Raw genomic sequence first — 24,612 nt, 5'->3', positions numbered from 1 at the left:
AAAAACTATTAGAAATAGAAGGCTAAAGCTAGTGACAATGTATGCTAGCTAGCTAGCTCAACGATTCCTTAAATAACATTGCCACAGAAAAACTTTTCAGTTCACATCACGCTCTGCCGCTCCGACAGGGAGCTCTGCTCTGAACACCTGAACGGCCCGTTCTAACAGCTGTTCACCAGCGGTCCAGTCTGTGCCACAGTGACTCCGGACGCACAGTTAATATTAACGAACGCACCCGTAGGTAATGTAGCTGCTGAAGCTAGACCATCATCTCGGAGCAGCAGAGCCTTATTATACATCCATGAGCAGAGCCGACAGGCAGGAAGACTCGAGCACACAGCTCGTACTTCATTATAATATATAAAAAAAGAACACCATGCGTGTCATGATGGCACATAACAGCTCACGGCCGCAGATTACTCCGGGTCCCAGCCTCCCCCATACGCAGGGGCGGATCTAGACAAATATTCATGGAGTGGCAAGAGGGTGGCAGGAGAATTTGAGGGGTGGCATCCCCTGGCAGAAGTATATTCTGATTTAATCGCAGTCATATCAATCAATGTTAACTTGGAAAGCCACAATATTGATATTTTAACTCAATTACATTAGGTGAGATTATTGTGGCACATCAGTAAAGCCTTAAATATAAATATATAAGGTGGCACACGTAATGTAATGAATTTTAACTGAATGAGTTGGTTTAACTCTTAGACCAGCAGGGGTACCAAATATGCAGACTGCTGCAATAAATACATTAATTAACTGTCTCATCAATGTGTGTCTGTATGAATATGATAATATTAACAATCATATTATTCCTATCAGCTGTCAATCACTGTTATGATTCACATCTTCAGTGTTATTATTAAATAAACTATATTTTTTGTTAATGATGAACGTTCCTCAAGATGCTTGCTCACCCTCCTTCAATTTTGAAAGACCAGTAATTACTATCATAATTCAAAAGAATCTAAGGAACAGTTCAGCGCCCCACAACTTCATTGCAAACAGTTACAACCTTGACTTTACATCAGAAAGAACAAACATTAAAGAAATGACTAACTGCATCAGTTAGGGTAAAAAAAAACTGTGTATTCAGCTAAAACATACATCGCTGCAGTTATGATCCAGTGGAATGCCCGTACCTACTGGCCTAGTTAAATCAAAGTGGTTACTTTTTTTTGGCTGGGCAGTGAAGTTTTACACACCGTCTTATTTGACTTTCTCAGGACTTGAAACTGTTTTCTGGGGGCAGACCCCCACAAAGACGAAACATATATTTACACATGTAAGGTCATCATCTTAACAGTTTATTATTCTCATCGACTCATCCGTGAGCAGAGCATCAAGTTGGCATGCCTATAACAGCTGAATGTGGCGATTACCATCTTGATCAGCAAAACGCCACACAAATTTAAAGCTATGGTGCGTTTTGATTCAATGCTGAGTACAGTCAAACTTGACAGGCTCTTCTTTGTCATAGTAGACCGCAAACAGTTGCGGCGCCAGAGTATTTGTGTTGGGTAATCTATGGTAGGGCTAACCCATACAGTGGTGGGGCTCAAGTCAGTATTTGCAATGTAATTACATACACGCTCCCCTTGACAGTGAAACGCCACGCGTGAGGTTTATATTATTTCCCTGTCTCAATCCAAATTGAACTGTATGAAATAAAAAGGCACATTTGTCTTGTAGTAAATAAAAAGGGCAATCTGGAGCCAATCCTGCAATTTCCCCACAGGTCAAAGAGTTGAAAACCCAACCCCTGCAGGGGGGTCTGGGGGGATTCTCCCCCAGGAGATTTTTTTAAATACTAACATCAAATACACATTCTGGTGCAATCTTAAGAAGAAAAATAAAGAAATATATATTACTACACGAGGTATTTAATAAAATGAATGTCATTTGAGTTTTTTGTTACTTTTCTCTGAAAGCTGAACCTGCTGCTCCTCACAGAGAGGAGAGGGAAGAGGCTGTGTGAATTACTTTACATTGTGGATAAGGGTGGATAGCCCCCATTGTTCTGTGTGTCAAAATGAAAGACAGTCCACACACCTATCAATCATCAAACCGTAGGGTCTTATAGTTGTACCGATGTATATCGAGATGTACTACAGCAAAAGTATTCTCCGTCGGGACTTCCTGCAACAACACCACGCCGTTATCGTGATTCTGATTGGCCAGAAGACATTATCAAAGATGTTCTATTAAGAAGACGATCACTACGTGACAAAAGTTTTCAAAACCGTTTCTAATCTTCGGTATTTCCAGACAAGTGGCTACTGAAATCAATCTTACTAACTGCTGTCTGTGCAATTTACTCCGCGCGAGTTGGCAGACTTTATTTTGCTTACTTTAACATCATTTTTCATGGTGGGGCTAAGCCATTTATTAGTATGGCTGTAGCCTACCCCAGCCATACCCTGACCGCAAATACCTCATTCCTTCTGTCGACTTGTATCCGAAATGCTTCTCGTTTTGCGCTGTCCTCCTGTTCAAATGAAATCGCCGCCAATCATATTTCCAAGCTCGCGCCAGGGGGGGGAGGAGTTACAAAGCTCGCGTCTTGTGCTGCATTCACTTGCACTCGGACATTAGAGATTTTCTCTCATAAATGTCCGATGAGCCACAACTTTTCTTTCAAAACAAAGCTGCCAAATGGGGTGGCAGCTGGGGTGGCAAGGCATTTTTCTGAGGTGGCAGGTGCCACCCCGTAGAACCGCCACTGCCCATACCCCAAAAATATTTGTATTGCAGATCTACATGAATCACACAAACGACTTATTTTGGATTCAAAACGGCGAATTTCGCCGAAAGGTGACAAGTTTGCATCACTGAACATAGACAGAGCACAACTGAAACATAACATCTGAAATGATGTAACAACATAACACACTTGTGGGGATGCTTGGGATGTGAGGAGTGAGGGACACGGCTTAGAACGGGCGTGTCGCCTGGCAGGACAGGAGAGTGTGTGCACCAGTCTGCCTTGATCTATGAATTCATGTCCGTGACACTCACTGCTGCCCACAGCTGTTTTATAGAAGGAAATTCCTTCACTTCATAAAAGTGTTTTAACCACACACACCTCTACTACACACACATGACAGGTGTTATTTTCCCCATAAGGAACAAGTCGCTGCAAATTATCCCGCTTATTACACGGCCAAATTCGCAACAAAGTAACGACATGACTCCCAATATTAATTGAAATGCTTTTATGGATTTAGAAAATGTTTTTATTGATTTAAAAAATAGTTGTATGTATTGATTTAAACAATTGTTGTATGTATTGATTTAAATTGACATGCATCCGCTAAGAAAAATAGTCCGTTGTTACAGTTTTTTAAACAGTCTGAATGAAACGGCAGCTCTCAGCTGTGTATTTAGACAACTAATGGCCCATCAACCACAGCTCTCTCCCCCCTCCCCCCTTGATCTTTCTTCTCCAGCAGCTAAATTAACGGTAGGTTACTCTGAGTGACAAGCTTACAGTTAGACACAACACTGTCATTGCAAGTGACCCTCAGTTAGTTGACTTTTATGTTCAACTGCTAAATTCGTTACTGATAAAAAAGGGCTTCTACTGTACCTAATTACCTTAACACTAGAACCGCCAGAGGTTTTTGTATAGGCCTACCTAAACCTGTCAAATCCCGCTATTAGAATGCAATTTTTAACAACATAGGGTGCTACATAACACACTTTCAGGAAAAGTCAGGGACTGGGAGACTTTAATATTTTATTGAAAAAAAGTTACATTGCACACACACAACACACATCACACAAATTGACCCGATTGGCGGTTCTAGTATTAAATAAACTCACTAATGAATGAAACCAGTTCAATACGCATTATTCTTATTCTTATCATTCTTTATGAGCGCAGAAATAGTCTTAAAATCAGATCTGTTTTTTAAATGAAATCTGACAGCAGGCAGTTAGCTCTGATCACCTATGACAAATGCGCCGCACCTAATCGCTGGCCATTCAGCCACAGACACTGTTCGAAATCGGCGGGAGCTAGGAGGAGCTTGCCTCCACCAAAGAGGGAGGGAGCTCCCCTGAAGGCTGACTTTGAGATGAATAGGGGGAGCCCAAAACAGTCGTGCATATTTGTGTCACACAGATTAGAAATGTTGAGTTTCTGTAAATAACAGTTCTTGAAATAAATAATAGTTATTTTTCATTACAGTTTCTGAATATTTGTTTTATATTTGTGAATATGTCTGGGTGTTGCCATCTGTATGTGGCGGCGCTGCATTCTTACTTACGTTGCTATGATTATGGCGGTGATGCCGGCGCGGTATTTGAAATGTTCATATTGATATTTTTTTAACTCTGGCTGTGTGATAAAAAAATATGGCAAAACGAAAACAGCCAAGCGTCACAGCTTTTGGATTCACAAGCAAAGAAGCGAAGGAGTCTAAAAATGACAACGTGAACGGAAAACAACTTTTAGTTGGCCGGCTGTAAGCGGCGTTAGGGTCGAGCTTGACAGCTCCACACCGAGGGAGAGGCCTGCCGATGCGGAGCCTGAAGAGGCTTCAACAACGGCCACATCCGCCGGCATAGTGACACCGTCTGTATTAGTAGAAGAGTGTTTTTATAGCAATTGATCGCATCCGCGCTGCTGCGCCAGTCAACAGAGCGTGCGTGACATATTTAGTAGCAGGATGTGCTCTGAAAAATAGGGCTCCCCGAAAGCAAATGGGTAATTCGAAAACTGACAGAGCTCCCTCTATACAAATCAAACTGTAGAAGGTGTGAAACAGGGGCGTCAGCTGACCCAATACTATACAGGGGCACAACAGGGGCACAGAAAAAAAAAATGTTTTGCAGTTATTTCTTTGAAAAAAGCATGGGCACAGATAATTAATGCAAGCACGCGAGCAAACATTATAATAAAGTGTCATAAATAAATAGTACAATCAGATTGTTATTTTCTGCATCATTAAATATCTAGCCTACCTGAACCAAACTGAATTGAATTGGCCTACTTGTGAACTTAACTGTATACAGTATCTCTAAATCACTAACTGATGAAGGCAAAAGAGGCACAATGAATCTTCATGACATATCTGTCAGCAAACATGGACTTGAAAACTGAAAACTGAAAGAGAACCCCCCATCCTATGATGGTGTGATGGTGACTATCCTATGAGGTGTGTACATGGTCAGAGAGATGGGAGAGGTCTATGTTCATTTTTTTTAAAAGTAAACTGTAACGTCTCGGTTTCAGTTTTGCAAAGCTATCAATCAATTGACAGTGGCTTAACTTGGAGAGTGCTCCTCTCTCAACAGACATGATGGCAAGATGGTGGAGTCTGTCTTGCCCCATTGTGCTTCTTAACCACGTGTGGAGGCGTCTCAGCACGCTGAATGTACGTTCACAAGTGCAGCTGGACCCTGGAATGGTCAGAGATATCTGAATGACCTGTGTCAATGTTGGGAACATGACATGATCCAGCAAACTGAAAAGACATTGCATGTCAGTGATTGGAAGGCTTTCCTGCTTTCTGGCCAGATAGTTTTTAGCCACCAGCACTTCCTCTTGCTTTAGATCCACATTATAATGATCTGCCAGACCTCTGAGGTCCTCCTCACAGAGAAAGTTGCTAGATCCTGGATTACAGGCCTGAACACCTTTTAGAACTGTGCTGTTGAGAGATGAAAAACGCTGCTCCATCTCAGCAACCATCCTGTCAAGGCAAGGTAGATACACTGCGGTTCTCAACTTCTCGGCATTCCCTAGGTCACTCGCTGCCCCACAACTAGACTCGACTACATACTCCTCCATGCGTCTCTGCTTCTGCCTTTGTCTTGGTACAGCACATGACTCAGGGATTTGGTGTGTTTCGCACAAGGCCTTTGCGCGGTCATAAACCTCAGCTGCTTTGTCATCAGTGCGCATTTCTTGTAGAGTGGCGCACACAGCGCATTTGAACTCCTCAGCTTTTGCCAGGTCCACAGTTTCACTTTGTAGGTATTTGTGTAGACTTTCTGTCACAGACAAAAAAGTCTTGAACATCATCAATAGATAAACTGTGGAGAACCTTGCAAGGTTGGCATGCAGACCCACAGCCGTAGGGTTGCTGATATTGGACAGGCACGTGAGAACTGCTGGGAAATTCTCTATCATAGCGTTGATAGACCTCAGCTGGCAAGACCATCGGGTCTTGGACAGCTGTACAAGCTCAGAAGCTTGTAAGCCAAGCTGTTTCTGAGTCTCCTTAAACTTGTCATGGTTCACAAGGGAGCCAGAAAAGAATGTATAGACATTCTGCAGGAGGTCAAATAACTTCCTGGCCTCTGGTATGGCCAGACATGTGGAACAGAGCACTAAATTCAATTGATGTGCATAGCAGTGCACATAAATGGCCATGGGATGGTTCTCTCGGAACTTTGCTTGGACCCCTCCAACAGCCCCACTCATGACTGAGGCGCCATCATAAGCCTGTGCAACCACCTTCACATGGTCTATGCCATTCAACCTTAGCTGTTGTTCAATGGCAGTTGTAATGGACTCCGCGTCAAAACCCTTCAAATCTACCATAGCTAGTAAATGTTCTTGCACACTCCCCCCAGCAACATATCGGACACACACAGCTAGCTGCTCAGGGCTGCCATCTCTTGCTTCGTCAGCCATCACTGAAAACATTCCAGCCTCCTTAATGTCTTTACTGATAGCTTTTGTTATCTCCTGGGCACAGCACTGAATTACTTCATTTTGTGATGAAGGTGACAAGTATGTAGTGTGTGATGGTGCTGAATATGTCTGAAGGAAAGGGTCGAACTCTTTCAAGAGGTTCATGCATTCCAGAAAGTTCCCCTGGTTGTCGCTGGACATGCCCTCATCATGGCCACGGAATGGGATATTTTGTTTTCCCAAAAACTTGGTAACAGCCACAACCCGGCTGAGGTACTCCCGTCTCTCTTTTATTTCATGCTCACTGGCAGAATCCAAATGGTCGACAACACTGCCATGAGCCTCACTGGCTTTATAACTACACCAAGACTGCATGCTTGCCTTATGTGCTGGTGATTTCTCATGCTCTCTATAGACATCCAGAGCTTTTTTCCAATTTTGAAAGCCAGTGTTTACAAAGGTGTCATTCTTCAAATGTTTCCCAAATATTCTACAGGGAAAACAAAACGCTGCATCTTTAGCCTTGGAATATTCCAGCCATGTAAAGCTTTCAAACCAGTTGGCGTTAAATGATCGATTCTTTGCACCAAAGTTGTGCTGGGGATATTTTGACAACTTAACTTGGTTTGGGCCAGACTCCTTTCCCCCAAGATCACTTGTATGTCCCTCAAGATTGTGGACACTGCTTTTTTCTCTTGCCCCCAGTCTAATGTTCTCTGCCACTGTGGCAACTGTTTTCTCAGTCTCATCTCTGGGGTGTGATCTCTCCGGCCTGTCTGTCTCTTGTTGTCCTTCCTTCTCTCTCTGCCTTTCCCCTGCCTCAACCAGCTCAATCTCTTCTGCCCTCTGACTCTCCTGTCTGGTGCAACGTACAAAAAAATCATATGCTCAATAGTTACCTCAGATAACCATTAAAAGTTCAAATAACATTCATCACATCTATAAGTAGGGACATTTACAGTAGCTAACTACATTGTCAGCTGAGTCTCACTCTCACCTGTCAGTGTCATCTCTCAGTGTCATCCCTTCCTGTGTCCCTTCAATCTCCTCCTCTCCTCCTCTGCACTCTGCTGCACTGAGTCTTGAAACAACATGAACATATTACAGTCTAATGTCTGCATTTTCATTATCTACATTTTTACATATGCAGATGTAAGGTTACTTGTGTATAACCTGTTTGCAGTTATTCCTAATTAATATTAAATTAATAGCCATATCACCTCTGCTCGTGCTCATCAACATCCCTCTCTCCTTCACCTCCTCCGACACTCTGCTGCTCCTCTTTGTCTGGACAGATATGTAACTGTTAGGCTAGTGACCAGTGGTGAACTCAACTTGTGGGTTGTTACCTAAAAGTGGTTTGGGTTGCCTTGTTACCTAGCTTACCTCTCTCATTTCTCCTTGCTGCTTTATCCCTGCTCCGAGCGAATAACTTTCTGATGTCCATTTACAAGATACTAAATACTAAAATACAGAATACTATCAAATCAATCAAATCGTGAAGTGATAAATAATGGGAAACCAACGCCGGAGCTAAAAGGTATGTTTCAAAAGACGGTTAGGATAACTCCATCGACTACTCACGTTCAAAGCCACATTTCTTTGAAAATGTTTCACCTCAATAATAGATTTCGTGATTTAAGATACTTGGGATAATATATTTCTAAATCTGACACTGAAACTGTCAGTGCCTCACCAGCCACGAACCTCAGCGCATGTCACTGCTATTCACATCTCCATCCATTGAGCCTAGTCTATTATGTTTTATAAATTATTAAAAAGTGCTATTTATACAAATCACATAACATTTAACAGTGTAGCCTATACGATTAGCTTCCAGGCAAACTCATTAAAAATATATAGCCTACTCCTGTGTGACCTTCACTTCTAAAACTAAGATTATGTTCATCGTAAAATTACGTTGCTTACCAGATTGACCGCAAGCTTTATTTCATGGTATCCTGAACTACCAAGGCAAAACACGCATCAACACTACGGGTTATCAGAAGGGACAAAAAACATTCGAATAAACAAATGAAAGCAGCGTGTGCTGAATAGGACTAGTCTTATGCTGTGCAAGAGAGGTTTACAGTAGCAAAATTGAGTTCGCATTGACGGCCACAATGCTTGTAAAAGACGCTCCGTGCAAAGGGGTTATAAAGTTACCAGACACACGGGCAGGCAAGTGCATAGAGTTACTAGTCCGATAGGAAAGTTACTAGACCCGGGCGTGCGGGCGTGTCGCCATTTCGAACCCTGAATAAATTAATAAATAAATTAAAAAATCAGTGACCCAGGCATACCGGGGCACCTCAGATCTACAGGGGGGCACGTGCCCCCGTGAAAAGGGTCTCGCGACGCCGATGGTGTGAAAGCACCTATTGTTTTAAATAATGGTCGGAATGTGACCTGTGAGCCTTCTGAATTACCGTGGGACAGCACATTCTAAACTAAAATGTTCAATCAATAAAGTAACATCTTATCTTATCTTAATAATAATAATAAATCATACAGTATGTGTCCGAAAGGGAGCAGGAGGAAGCAAACACAAAAATATACTGCATATTAAAGCAAACGATTGTAAAGGTTAAAGTATGAGCATAACAAATAAAGAAGTGTAATGTAAACATTTACATTATAATTATGATTATTTAATATATAAAGACTATATATTATTGAATTACAAGATTAGATATACTTTAGTTGATCTAAAATATTGATGGGTTAAAATGCTCTTCAAAACACAACTGAAAGTCTATGAAACTTGTCTTTCTGTATTTGTGAATGAAGCGCCATCTCCTGGTTAAAACCTGAAATTGAAAATCTGGCAACGCCCTCTTGGAAAATAGTGGGAGGGCTTAACATTCCTCTATACTGGTCTTTGGCTGGTGGTAGGCAGAAAGCTGTAAGCTGGAGTCCGAAATTCAGTGCTCCATCTGTAGTTGAGGTATACCTAGGATGAAAATTACAGGCCTCTCATCTTTTTAAGTGGGAGAACTTGCACAATTGGTGGCTGACTAAATACTTTTTTGCCCCACTGTATATGTACAGCATATAGGGGGGTCTGTAAGCAAAACATTAAAAACAAAACAGATATAATGCTGGAGGAGGGGTGTTATGATCATCCTGAAAAAAGATATGTTGCAAGTTTACGAGAAAAAAATATATACCTTTTTTTAGTAAAGATTTACAAGTGTTTTTTTTGTCTCCTCTGTTTATTATATGTTTTAAAGAAGATACATCCTGCATAAACTATGGCTTTGTTTTGGGACACTAATATTCATCAAGCTGTTTCTTCCTGTTTCTAGTCGTTATGCTTAGTAAGGCGAAAGCGTCGTCCAGGAGCTGTGCTCACTGCATCACACAGAGATTCAAATAGCTTCAACACACACAGTCAGCATCAACTCCATTTGTTTTCTAGTTGGGCTCTCAATGAAGTTAGTCCATTTATATAAGTAACCCATTCATCTTGTGTGCCTCTGAGTGTGTGTGTTGGACCCATATTTGATGCATTGATGTATCGTTTCCTGCATTTAACTTGAACCACACAAACACACACACACACCAGACTGATTGCACTTTAGACTGCGTGCCATGTCTTTCAGTATAATAAGTGTGTGTTGGTGTTTGTGAATGATGTCCAGATTACACATCAGGAATACATTCATATTCAGGAAACTCCACACCCCTGCAGCTTGCTTATGTAAAGAGTATTATTACTTCTACTCGCAACATTAGGAGTCTTTTTAGGAGAACATAAGGAGTGACGCTTTTTTTATGTATCGTTTGGGTTTCTATTTTAAGCAGAATACTAATAAAGAAGACCAGCTCGCCTTACCCAAACCCATACTGTATATCAAAATATATCAAAATGTAACATGACTCAAATTCAAATCAATCAAAGCTTATTTATAAAGCCCAATATCTCGAATCAAAAATGTTTCCCCGTTGACTTACATTTGGAAAAAGACATCTTTGAATATGTGTGTAATTAATTTAAAGATAAATAAACTCTAAAAGTCCATCCACTCTTATAGCACTTATTTGAATCATGTGGTCCTAAAGGTTGTATAATGCGCTTAAAGTTGAATCCAGAGTTATGTCCCTCCCCATTAGGCAGACCGCTGTAATAGAGGTCATAGAACCACACAAGTCATTCCAAAAGTTTCACACGTTAGCCTTTCGATTAAGAACCATTGTTAGGTCCTACAGAATCCCAGTGCCATTCAGTTCTCCAGCCAATGACATTTCATTCAGTTTTCCAAAAAAGAAATATCTTCTTGCTCTTCCTTTCTTTTAATTGTCCTTTATTCTCTTCCTTTTTCCCCCGCCTCTAGGAAATGACCATTGCTGCAGCGTGTGCTCCTCCGGGAGGGGGGCGCAATCCCGTGACCCCCCGATTCATCCGCCACTTCAGCATGCTGTGTCTGCCCACACCCTCTGAACACAGCCTCAAGCAGATCTTCAAAGTGAGTAGACACGCACACACACACACACACACACACACACACACACACACACACACACACACACACACACACACACACACACACACACACACACACACACACACACACACACACACACACACACACACACACACACACACACACACACACACACACACATCACTACACGAAGCCTTTCAAAGGCTTTTTTGGTGCATTTTAAGAAAAAATATCTTTACTGGGCAAACACAACAAGATGAAATAAAGTTTAAACTATAATACTTAAATAGCAACCAAGAAATTAGTTAATTGGATATGGATTACAGATAACGGTTCAACTTGATTTTCAATTCTCATGGGGATTTTGAAACGTCCATTTATTTCATTCACAAGATCCGCCCATTTACAGATTCTTAGGTAATCAACATTTAACAATTTCCTTGTAATATGTTAAATTATTACTACTCTTATTTCTAGGAATAATTAGGAAAGAGCTTTTACCCACAATTGGCTCGATGATCTGACATACACTTTAGTTAGTTTTCTTTAGATGTCATGTCTGTTATTATATATCTGCTTTAACCCTTGTGCCTCTACAAAAAAACTGATATATTAAATTACTTCCCACATTTTTTAGGCAATTCCACTCCTAATCAAAACTACCAAATATTTGATAATTTGAATAATTTGAATCCTTCTGTTTACACAATGACACTGTTGTTTAAATATATATATTTTTGTTTTAAATTAAGTACTTTGTTTGTATGCTTGTGTCTCTTTTCACAGTCTAGGATATGTCAATGCATAACTTCTGGTTAATACAGCAGCTATAATCCTAGTAGAAAATCCAGCAACATCGCATCTATTGGGTAAAACATGAAAAAGTAGCTAAATGGTGGAAAATACTACTTATCGGATATTAGGTCAACTTCCAAAATAACACCTTTGCCAAAATGATGCCATATGCATTAATATATCCTACATTGTATACTAAAAAGTACACATTAATGCTGAATCTGTTGAAGGAACATTATTATGTGGCCATCTCTCTGTGATATCTGGCTCTTGCCTGCTCACTCACTCTTTCTCACTCTTCTCCAAAATATGGTTCACACTTAACTCCATCTGTTCTGATCTCCTCCCCCTCCCCACCTTCCTCCAGTCCATCCTGGGCGGTTTCCTCAATGACTTTTCCCAGGCGGTGAAGGACTGTGCGGGTCAGATTGTGGATGCAGCTGTGGAGATTTACAACCGTTTGAGCGTAGATCTGCTGCCCACCCCAGCTAAATCCCACTATGTCTTCAATCTCAGGGACCTCTCCAAGTGTGTCCAAGGTGAGACATTTGAAACCAATTGGAGCAGACGTGATGGTCCGAACCTGATGGTTTGTTTACACAGAATGTGAATGAAGCTTTTATGTCAATGAAAACTCTTTGAAAGGGGCAGGCACCTTCAACAAATACTAAGCAGCTGATTGGATGAACCATCTGTCAATGAAACCTTTGCCAAAGCCAATCAAGAGAAAAGGAATACCATCTTTTATATCGATAAAAAGCATTCAGTGCCGTTCTTTTCTCTTCTTTAAAGAAAAAAAAATTGTAACTGATGATATTGCAGCATCTACAGTATGTGAGCCTCTTTTGGACGTTGGTATTTTCCCCCTCTAACACATCCCTAACGACCCCCCTAACTGCCTATACATTCTCACTGTCATGAAGGATGCTGATTGGTTGGGATATTTGGTTTTGACACAAACGCATAACATTAAGTCTGACAAGAGATAATCTTGTGATAGCACGATCTCGCTTGATCTATTGATATTGCTAGAGTCTAGCTGCAACCAAAAATAATTGAGGTCTCCCCTGGAAAATAAAACAAGAATATAATCATACATTTTCCCACAATTTGACATTCAAAGACTTTTTCAGGCGACATTAGAAACTCAATCAAACCTTTTTTTTCTACTTTAGTCAAGTATAAAACTTCATGTCATCCCTAACAGCCTCTCTACCAATAACTTCCCCCCCTCCAGCTTAAATGTAAAGGAACCTTCTGATGCACACAACTGAAAACTGGATTAGGGCAGCAAAATGAGATGAAGGCATGCATGTATACTGTAGTATCATTGGTGGTTCTATGGGGGGTCCATCTGTGGCCAGTGCCCCCTCTGGCTTCCCCTCTGAAAGTAGTGTCTGACAGTACCATTTGTGATAGTGTTGCAGCACTGTGCTTTTATGGGTTTATGAATTTAAACTAACCAAACATTTTAAAACCTTGAACTCTGCCTTTGTTTTCTTCTCCCACATTTAATGTTCCCATCTCATAAAATAACTGTCCCCAGCAAGGCCCATAACAGTGTAGTATATTTAATCCTTATTTGCATTGAGCCTTTACAGTAAATGCTTTTTCAAGGCCCGATTAACATTTGACTTTATGAGAGTGTTCATTTTTGGGTGACGCTTGCATTTTCAGCAGGTGATTCAATCAGTAATGATGCATTTTCATGTTTGTTATCGAGACAAATGTGTTGCACAGGCATACACCATGCAAACCTTCTCTTTCCTCCACCTCAGAAACTCCACTTTAATGAAAGAAGCCTTTGTACTTCCACAGCTTGAGGCACGGCTATGATTTATCTCTTCAAGCCACATTAACAACATTTCAAATCGTCTGCACCATCAACACCCCCCTCCCCCTTCTCCTTTACCCAGCAGGCATCATTATAGCACCAAGATGAGCGGAAGTGACTTCTGCGACTGCTTTCTGTTCACCACTTGTTCAGCATAACCACAATGCATTACTCTTACACACATCTCCTCTCAGCACTACATTCTGATTGGTCAGTGGTAATGAACATACAGCCACTCCTCCCATTTACTTCTTTGCGCTGACACAACAATACAATGTCTTCTTCTGCAGTTCCCCCCACTTCATATCAGCAGTTATCTTCATAAGGCATTTGGAAAACATGTGAAGGTTTGTTCAGTGACAGTTTTTGCAGCAGAAATGTAGTTTTTCAGATTCTGTTATTTGACAGTACATTATGTTTACAAACAAGTGTATGTCTATTTTTTCCACTTTGTTGGAACAGATCATCTAAATTAGCTTTGCATTCAAGTGCTCCTCGGACGATCTCATTTCCCCACTTTTAGACTATGAAGAATATGAGCTGTTTTTTATTTCTAAGAGCTTCAAAAACAACACTTTGCAGCAAAGGAAACGGATCAGAACTTCTTATTTCTTTTATATCAAATATTTCTTCAGCCGACTTCAGGTTAAGCCTTATAAGGGTGAATGCTAATACATGATGTAACTTTGAAACTAATATAGTTTACCACAATCAACTATTACAACCTAAAATCATATCACATATTAATAGTTAGCAAATAATTGATATGCAAAATGATTTCCATCCATCTAACATATACTTCCATCCGCCATGTTTTTGCTTAGTTAACTCGGCAAGCTGTGTACTAAAGCTAACATTTTCACAGACTTTCCGAGTTGCTTTTCTTCCTACTTTTAGTGGCATTCACATGAATTTTCCAATTTTTCTGTCAACGCAAAAATGCGGCATTACCCTTTTCTTTTTCTTTTTGTTCTTTGAGGTACTTTTTTCATGTGTTGTTTTTTTTTTCTTTGAATCCATTTAACCCTAGATATTAATCACATGTATTTAACGTTACTAAAACACAGTGTGAGCCGAGTCAAGTGCGAGACAAGACCCAGATCTTCCGTCTCTTCTGCCACGAGTGTCAGCGAGTGTTCCACGACCGACTCATCAACAACCAAGATAAAACCTATTTCAACACCATCGTTTCTGAGATGGCCGGTAAGAACAACGGTCAAAAAGGACCTCAGTAAAACTCAATTTTCTAAATGCAGAAACTGATTGATAATTGCACGCGTTGAATCACTAAGTGTCACACATTTCCTTTTCTTTCTTTTTGCTAGGCAAATATTTCAGCATTAACTTGGAACCCTCGTACTTTGTGACTCAGCCCATTATATTTGGCGACTTTATTAAGGTAAAAGTCTCTTTTCAAATTTTTGTATTGAGAAAACCTCCGATCTTTTGGAAATAACTAATAAAATACCTTGAAATGTCTTCTTATTCCCATTGCTCTCCGTCTAACAACGCCCTGTAGGTGAGCGCAGAGAAAGAAGACCGTCTGTATGAGGATCTGACAGACATGGAAAAGATCCAGACGGTTCTCCAGGACTACCTGGACGATTACAACATGACATTCTCCAAGGAGACCAAGCTGGTTTTCTTCCAGGATGCCGTCGAACACGTCTCCAGGTGTGAACTTTCAAACTACCAATTACTGACTTTATTGAAGGGGAATTCGGATTGGTGGCAGCTGCAGGTGGTGCAAACTCTAACAAAAGTTACCCGAAATAAAGAAGGTGCATTATAGAGAGGAAAGTCTAGAAAGGACCCTGTGCACTGTGTGTAGTTTATTGTGTAACTTTATAATAACTCTGCCAGAAGGGTAGACAAAGGTCCAAGTTGGTGGCTCTCGTAATTTTAATTGGAATGATTATTTAATACCCTATGAATTTACTTAGACCTGTTTCTACCCTTCTGGCACTGAGAATAATCAAAAAAATGTGATTGATGTGTTTTCTTTAAGCAGACCGGGCTTCATATAGCCATCAGCTCCTCAGAGCTCCAAACATTGCAGTAAATCCTCAAATATACTGGGATAAAGTAATCATATATTGTTCTTCGAAATATTTGTTCATCTTGCCTGAAAAACTGTTATAACTTAATAACAGCTCATTCAAAAGCTTGAAAACTGTTTATTTGGCAAGTCAAGTTTAATAGCTGGTGCCCGAGAGCATGCAAAGCATTATTTGAATAAACATGCTTTTGTTTCCTACTCATTCTGCCTTTAACAATAAAAATGAGTAGCGAGTAGGTACAGAAAGTGGCTCAAAAGCCCTGTAGCTCTACTACTCAATTTGCAAGAATACATGACTCACACGATGTGACCACAGCATTCCCTCCTTTTTTTGTTTGCAAATAATAATAATCATTTTTTTTCACATCTTTTAGGATTTCTCGGATGATCCGCCAGGAGAGAGGCAACGCCCTGCTGGTGGGGGTGGGGGGTACCGGCAAGCAGTCGCTCACCCGGCTGGCCTCCCACATGTGCGGCTACCGCTGCTTCGAGATCGAACTGAGCCGTGGCTACAGCTACGACAGCTTCCACGAAGACTTGAGGAGGCTCTACAAGATGGCCGGCGTGGAGGGCAGGGACATGGTGTTCCTCTTTACAGATACTCAGGTTTGATAGAAGGACTCGATAAGGAGATATTTCACATGTTCAAGTCTTTGGATGATTTTTTGAGTGTTTAGACGTTTCCACTCTCTCTTTCCTGTTGTAGATTGTGGTGGAGGGCTTTTTGGTTTAGACGTTTCCACTCTCTCTTTCCTGTTGTAGATTGTGGTGGAGGGCTTTTTGGAGGATGTCAACAACATGCTAAATTCTGGCGAGGTGCCCAACCTTTTTGAGAAAGATGAGCTGGAACAAGTGTTAGCTGCCACCCGCCCTAAGGCCAAAGAGGCGGGAATCAGTGAGGAGAACAGGGATGAGGTACACCGTCACAAACATTCAACGTAAAAAAGGTCATACAGATTAAACCTACAACACGTACAAGGGTCCTTTAGAGAGAAATTAATAAACCTATGTAAGATATTACCAGATATGAGTTTCTGAAGTTAAAGTAAATAATTGAGACCCTTTGATGCTGCTGCAGTGATTATAGATAGATAATATGAGCACTGATTATTTTATATTTATCTTTATATTTTTGTTTTATTATTATGCAGTCGTTTACATTTTTTCATCTAATGTTATGGTATCATCAATACAATGATGGCATTCTATCCCATCTGTGATTTCATAATATGTAATCTTTTCTTGTTATAAAGCATTTCTTGAAAGCTGTTAGTATTATTGCGTAACATTTCAGAACCAACAGAAATACACAGTGTGTCCCAGAAAGGGCGAAAATAGCCATAGTGTCTGGGGAAGAAGAGCAGTGAACTAAAAGTCAGTCCCCCGAGGCGAGCTGTAGAAAAACATCAGATAAATATTATCTGCCGGCTGAGACCAAACCTCCAGAAATATGGAGTGTGTGTGTGTGTGTGTGTGTGTGTGTGTGTGTGTGTGTGTGTGTGTGTGTGTGTGTGTGTGTGTGTGTGTGTGTGTGTGTGTGTGTGTGTGTGTGTGTGTGTGTGTGTGTGTGTGTGTGTGTGTGTGTGTGTGTGTGTGTGTGTGTGTGTGTGTGTGTGTGTGTGTGGCCCTCAGGTGTTCCAGTATTTCATCTCTCGTGTCCGGGAGAAGCTGCACATCGTGCTGTGTATGAGTCCAGTGGGGGATTCCTTCAGGTCCCGCTGTCGTATGTTCCCTTCCCTGGTTAACTGCTGCACTATTGACTGGTTTGTGCAGGTACGCTGACATATCTCTTTTTTACTGAACATATCTAGTAATATATTATCACTCATATTGTTTTTCATCACACTACTCAGCCTCCCGGGGAAAGTTTACTCTTAAGTACTCGAAAGGAGGGTCAGGCCGATTGTCGAACCTCAGATTGAGGAGGAACAATGTGGATTCCGTCCTGGTCGTGGAACGACGGATCAGCTTTTTACTCTCGCAACGATCCTGGAGGGGGGCTGGGAGTACGCTTATCCGGTCTACATGTGTTTTGTAGACTTGGAGAAGGCGTATGACCGGGTTCCCAGGGAGTTACTGTGGGAGGTGCTGCGGGAGTATGGGGTGAGGGGGTCTCTACTCAGGGCCATCCAATCTCTGTACTCCCAAAGCGAAAGCTGTGTCCGGGTCCTCGGCAGTAAGTCGGACCCATTTCAGGTGAGGGTTGGCCTCCGCCAAGGCTGCGTTTTGTCACCAATCCTGTTTGTAATATACATGGATCGGATTTCGAGGCGTAGTCGTGGGGGAGGGGGTCTGCAGTTCGGTGGACTAAGGATTGCACCACTGCTTTTTGCAGATGATGTGGTTCTGATGGCTTCATCGGTCTGCGACCTTCAGCACTCACTGGATCGGTTCGCAACCGAGTGTGAAGCGGCTGGGATGAGGATCAGCACCTCCAAATCTGAGGCCATGGTTCTCAGCAGGAAACCGATGGACTGTCCACTCCAAGTAGGGAACGAGTCCTTACCCCAAGTGGAGTTCAAGTATCTCGGGGTCTTGTTCTCGAGTGAGGGAACAATGGAGCGTGAGATGGGTCGAAGAATCGGAGCAGCGGGAGCGGTACTGCAGTCGCTTTACCGCACCGTTGTGACGAAAAGGGAGCTGAGCCAGAAGGCAAAGCTCTCTGTCTACCGGGCCGTTTTCGTTCCTACCCTCACCTATGGTCATGAAGGATGGGTCATGACCGAAAGAACGAGATCGCGGGTACAAGCGGGTACAAGCGGGTACAAGCGGCCAAGATGGGTTTTCTCCGCAGGGTGGCTGGTGTCTCCTTTAGGGATAAGGTGAGAAGTTCAGTCATCCGGGAGGGACTCGGAGTTGAACCGCTCCTCCTTCGCGTCGAAAGGAGCCAGTTGAGGTGGTTCGGGCACCTAGTTAGGATGCCACCTGGGCGCCTCCCTAGGGAGGTGTTCCAGGCACGTCCAGCTGGGAAGAGACCAAGGGGTAGACCTAGAACCAGATGGAGGGATTATATCTCTTCTCTGGCCTGGGAGCGCCTTGGGATCCCCCAGTCAGAGCTGGTTGATGTGGCCAGGGAAAATAAAGTTTGGGGGTCTCTGCTGGAACTGCTACCTCCGCGATCCGACCACGGATAAGCGGGAGAAGATGGATGGATGGATGGATCATATTGTTTTTATGTTATTTTTTTGAAAAAGGGTTAGATCATCATTTGCTAACTGGTACATGGGGATCATCTGCAGTCAGGATGAATCGCTCTGCTTGTATTGAGTCTACAGCACTCATTTTTCTTTCAATCTATGTATCTGCTCCTGGCAGAGATAACCAAAATGTAATTTCTTCTCCACTCTGACATCATTTCTAATCCCCTTATTTCTTATTGCCTTTGTTCTAAGATTAAGACAAACTTTATTAATCCCCCATGGGAAATTCAAATCTTGTTTTGTCATTTACTTTCTATCACACACACATGCCTGAAAAAGACATGCAAACACAGGACCTATACTCGTGCATTAGTGGAGGGTTGTCAGAGCATCCACCATTCTCTTCACCTGTTTTTGTTCAGCATTGTAGTGTATGACTTAAATACATTTCATTACATTCAAGTCCTTTGTTGGCATATCACTTTGATTTTGAGCTAAATTCTGTAAGTTAGCAATTTGCATCTTTATTGTAAGTCTTAATTACTGCATTTAACATTATTGTATGACTTTGTCTTTTCTGTTCTGTTGAATTAATGTTCAACAAATTAAATGATGTTTCATGTTTTTTAGCTGATAGCCTCAGAACCATAGAGATCCTATTGGAGCAATTTTAGGTTCAGTGCCTTGCAGAGAGACACTTTGACATGTTGAATTCAGAGAACCACAAAACCTTTGATTGGTATACTATACACCTATTTAACCCCTGAGACACAGCCGCCCCAAATATTTGAAACCCATATATATTTTCTCAGCTGAAAATCTTATGTCACTATTTTCTTTTTCCCTTCTGCTACATCGTGTTTGTCCAGTGGCCGCGTGAGGCGCTGCTCTCCGTCTCCCGGGCCTTCTTCCAGAACGTGGACTTTGGCAGCGAGGAGCTGAAGCAGAGATTCTCCGCCATGTGCGTGGAGATCCACGTGAGCGTCACTGACATGGCCGAGCGGTTCTACTCTGAGCTGAGACGCAGATACTACACCACGCCTACCTCCTACCTGGAGCTCATTAACCTCTACCTGTCCATGTTAGAGGACAAGAGACAGCAGCTCATTCTTGTAAGTCCCCCCATCAAAATGCATAAGTTGTTATCCGTACAAGTGTTGGATCTTTCCTGACATTTCAGAGGAAATACCGTAGCAGCTAGTTAGATGTGGTTATGGCAATTGTTTCTTTGTTGTTGATTTTGTCTGCATGTAAAATGTGGATAACATACCTTTTGTGTGGGGGGGGTTCTACATAGGCCAGGGATCGCGTGAAAAACGGTCTGACCAAACTGCTGGAGACCAATGTGCTCGTGGACAAAATGAAAGTGGACCTGTCTGCACTAGAGCCTATCCTGAAACAGAAGTCCAGCGATGTTGACACCCTGATGGAGAAACTGGCTGTAGACCAGGAGAGCGCTGACGAGGTGTTTGTGTGTGTGTGTGTGTGTGTGTGTGTGTGTGTGTGTGTGTGTGTGTGTGTGTGTGTGTGTGTGTGTGTGTGTGTGTGTGTGTGTGTGTGTGTGTGTGTGTGTGTGTGTGTGTGTGTGTGTGTGTGTGTGTGTGTGTGTGTGTGTGTGTGTGTGTGTGTGTGTGTGTGTGTGTGAGCGCGCACGCGCGTGCGTGCGTGTTGCAGATCGGAACGTTTATGATACTTACACATTTTGTTCAGCAGGATAATCTCCACACATTAACATCAGTGTTATCTTTGTTGAAGTGTAAATGAACTCTCCAGAAAGCTACATTAGGCTATAAACGTTCCACATCACGTTTGCATGGCAGCACATTTCCACCGTTAAACAAAAGGCGGCTAATGTTGGGTTTGATGATGTCTAATCAGAATACCTTTATTCGTCCCACAGAGAGGAAATGTACGTAGTTACAGCAAAAGTGATGATCGAGACAAAAATGTACAAGTTACATTCGTAGTATTTTGTAATAATCTACAAAATGCACATAAGTATTAATCACTGATGTTCAGCTGTAACGGTGGTGGACTCATCAGAACAGGCGAGCTGACCAATCAGAGCAAAGTGGGCTCACGGGGGGGGGGGGGGGGAGGGGGGTGCAGGAGCTCCAACAAGCCGTGTAGGACAGAGAGTGAATACACATACTATACAGAGATGCTGTATGAGAAACCAATGTGAGTTTGGAACATTGCACAATATAAATCTATTTCAGTAGACCTCAACAATGGAATTATGATCAGTAGAATGGCCATGACATGGGACCTTTAAAGATTATAGAACCAGATATGGTCAAATGTTAACTCATTTCCAGGTTTCTTGAACTCATTCCTTCTCTTCAATTTTAACACAGAACTAACTAAAGTTATATAAGATGCTGAAAAAGCACAATACTCCTTCTCATTGCTTAAGAGTTTTTTCAGAGGAAGTAATTAGATCCTTTACTTAAGTGAAAGTATTAATATCACTCTGTACAAATACTAAGGTACACGCAAAAGTCCTTAATTTAATGTTACTTAAGTTAAAATATGTAGAAAAATTGGAAAATGTACATAAAGTATTATATGTGAAGATACAAACATCCCTTTTGACAGTTAAAATATTGTTATAATTTCTCATGGATTCATGTTAGAGCAGGATTTTACTAATAATGTTTGCTTATTTTTGACTTATTTATCTAACTTACTCATTATCTTCATCATGTATTTTTTTGCAGACATATATAACCACTGTTCAATTCATGTCAGGTTTTGAGAAAAACTGACCTTTACAATATTTTTTGAAAAATAAAACCCATTAAAAATACAATTGAGTTGCTGGAAAATAATTTGAAGGAGGCATGAAAAAGAAAAGTCTCTCCTGAAAACAAGTACCTAGCAATGTAATGTGCCAATGTGCCTTCCACCTCTGTGTATCTTACAAACATATCCATTCCCAGGTGCGTAAAGTAGTGTCAGAGGACGAGGCTTTGGCCAAGGTGAAAGCTGAGGACACGCAGGCCATAGCCGACGACGCCCAGAGGGACCTGGACGAGGCTCTGCCGGCTCTGGCGGGAGCCAATCAGGCGCTCAGCTCTCTGGACAAGGCCGACATCTCTGAGATCAAGGTTTTCACCAAACCCCCCGACCTGGTCATGACCGTCATGGAGGCCGTGTGCATCCTGCTCAACTTCAAGTGAGTGTGCTTTTTTTATCCTGCTTTAATTTGTAAATGCATGGTATTGCTTCAGGCTTTCAATCTAAAGTCCTGGTTACAATTATATATTTGCAAACATGTAGCATTTAGTAAATGAACAATATAAATGTTTTTGTTGTTGTAAGAAACACAGTTTAATCCAACTATAATTTAAAAGTTTAACACTCTGAATTTGAAAGAATATTTTTAGAAAGGGCAAACAAAGTTAACCGCTTCCTGTATATTTCATATGAGTCAATGTGTGAGGAAGAAATTCTACCAAAAAAATATACATTTTATTTCTGCTATCTCTCTCAGCATTCTCAGTAATACAATTATGTTTAAGAAAGTGTGCTTCCCTTTCTATTCCCCCTAATTATCTTCCTATTTAAGAAGGAAATACATTCAATGATTGAAAGCAGATGCTGTTTGAAAGGAACATACAGTAATGATATCATAAAATCATGGAGGACAGGCTGGATCCTAAGGAATTTGTTAAATGTCGTACTTGTATCAACACACTGTATGTTCTTTTCTTTAGCAAAATGGATTTCTAAATATGTTGGATAAAAACAGAATGCTGGTATGCTTTCCCAATCCAATGTCAATCAAGGTTAAATGATTAGAAAAAAGAAAAATACCAAACAGGAAATGGTTTCACCCAATGATCCATCCCTTTAATCACAATCCTCCCCTGAGTCACCTTCATCAGCCTGCCATGAATGTCATTATTTTAGCCATCATTTTAGTAATCCCAAAAATGATCATCATCATTAAAATCACAATCTCCTGTGTTGTTTTGCAATCACTCTGCCAAAGGTGTGAGATTCAGGCCTGTATTTGAATCCCCGTATATTCTGTAGTCAGCACTCAGACGGATTACCTCACCATCCCATGACTTAGCACTAATCCCATCATTCTCAACCCTTAAATGTAATCAGTTATTCATCTACCGCTATTGCTGCACTAAATACAATCTTTCAAATCAAATCAAATCAGGTTTTATTTATATAGCACATTTTTAAAAATGATTTTTGGTAGAGCCAAAGTGCTGTACATGCAAATAATAAATAACACATTACTACAATCGCAAACAGAAGACAATAAATTACAACAGCAAATATAAAAATAAATCCTTCCCAATATCCTGTTTACCTCAAAGGGAGAGTTCAGGTATTTAGAAGTGGGGTTGTGCGAGGTAGATGGCTGTCAGCTAAGCCATGTACTACTGTGGGCGGGGGCGGCAGCCAATCAAATGTACCCTCCCAAATAAATCAGTATCAGTCAATGCTATATTTAAAATATTCTTACATCTTTAGCTGAGGAAGAGCAAGGCCTGCTAATTTACAAGCTAACGTTAGCAATAGCATTGTTTGCAAAGCATATTCCTTAATTCAAGTTAACAGTTCAATCTGTAGAGATGAACATGTTGGCTAGCAAACAACAAAGTGTACTTACCCTAAAGAAATAACAACCTAATCTTGGAGTGTCTGTCAGTAAAACCAAACGCAGGACAACACTATGGTAGAAACACTTTGGTAACCAAATGTAAATCAAAAGGTAGTCCTAAAGCATACCCTGCTTTATCATCTACTATACTGTAAATTACCGTAATTCACAACATATAAATCATGCTATATTGAGGCATACTTGAAACCACACATTGAGACCATACACTTACAGTATTAGGAAAATGTTCACTGAGGTAATTAAGTTGAATGTCAATTTGTCATAGTCTTCTGTATAATGGTGAGTGGAGGTGCCCACTTCTGGCCATTGGAAAACAATGCCGTTTTAAGGCTCTCCCACTTTGGCTTCACTTTTCAAACCAAGTGGACTTATTAACACATTGACTACTTTACTGTGTTACCAGCATAAAGAACAGAACAAATGACAAATACTTTACTGTTACTGTCAAAGGAGTCTGGTGGCTTTTTTATTCATTTTCTGATATTAGATTTGTTACAAGAACAGATACAAGAAATCATTCCCCCTAAAGCAATAACCCTCTACGACACCTACCCTCTGGCTAGCAGAACAGTCTCATCATTTCTTTACTTTCTCTTTTTATTTTTACCCTACTCGCAATTACCTTAAACAATTTTTACATATTGTTTTCATACTTGCAGACTTTCATAAAAAAACTGCAACTTATATAGTATTTGTATATGTTCTTCTACTAGTAGGTTAGTGTTTTTGGTGTACTCTAACTTATTCTTTATATTTTATATTTTGTATTTTTAATAGATACTCTATAGATATATATATATATATATATATATATATATATATATATATATATATATATTTTTTAAGTGTTAATATGTATTTCTTAATTGGATTTGTTATCATTTGTATTCATGTGCAATGCCTTGTTAACATGATGCTGTGACAAAACATTTCCAATTTGGCATTAATAAAGTATTACTAATCGAGTTCCTTTAAAAAAAACAACCTTGTAACACCATTAAGAGTTCAGCCCACTTCACACCAGCACTCTGTAGAACTC

The 24,612-nt window shown here is 40.9% G+C and overlaps 1 protein-coding gene across 1 annotated transcript in view; it reads left to right on the top strand.

Annotated features, from left to right (window-relative positions):
* dnah6 (dynein, axonemal, heavy chain 6) overlaps window positions 1-24,612 on the top strand; it is a 116,889-nt gene that overhangs the window by 54,072 nt on the left and 38,205 nt on the right. Inside the window, 11 exon segments of the mRNA XM_079649513.1 lie at window positions 10,987-11,118; window positions 12,260-12,481; window positions 14,794-14,929; window positions 15,052-15,125; window positions 15,246-15,400; window positions 16,160-16,391; window positions 16,548-16,700; window positions 17,418-17,558; window positions 19,795-20,037; window positions 20,223-20,390; window positions 21,868-22,103. Coding sequence (XP_079505639.1) covers window positions 10,987-11,118; window positions 12,260-12,481; window positions 14,794-14,929; window positions 15,052-15,125; window positions 15,246-15,400; window positions 16,160-16,391; window positions 16,548-16,700; window positions 17,418-17,558; window positions 19,795-20,037; window positions 20,223-20,390; window positions 21,868-22,103 — 1,892 coding nt within the window.

This window comes from Notothenia rossii (genome assembly GCF_949606895.1).
Source record: "Notothenia rossii genome assembly, chromosome: 1".
NCBI lineage: Eukaryota > Metazoa > Chordata > Actinopteri > Perciformes > Nototheniidae > Notothenia > Notothenia rossii.
This window is presented reverse-complemented; position numbering and strand designations above follow the sequence as displayed.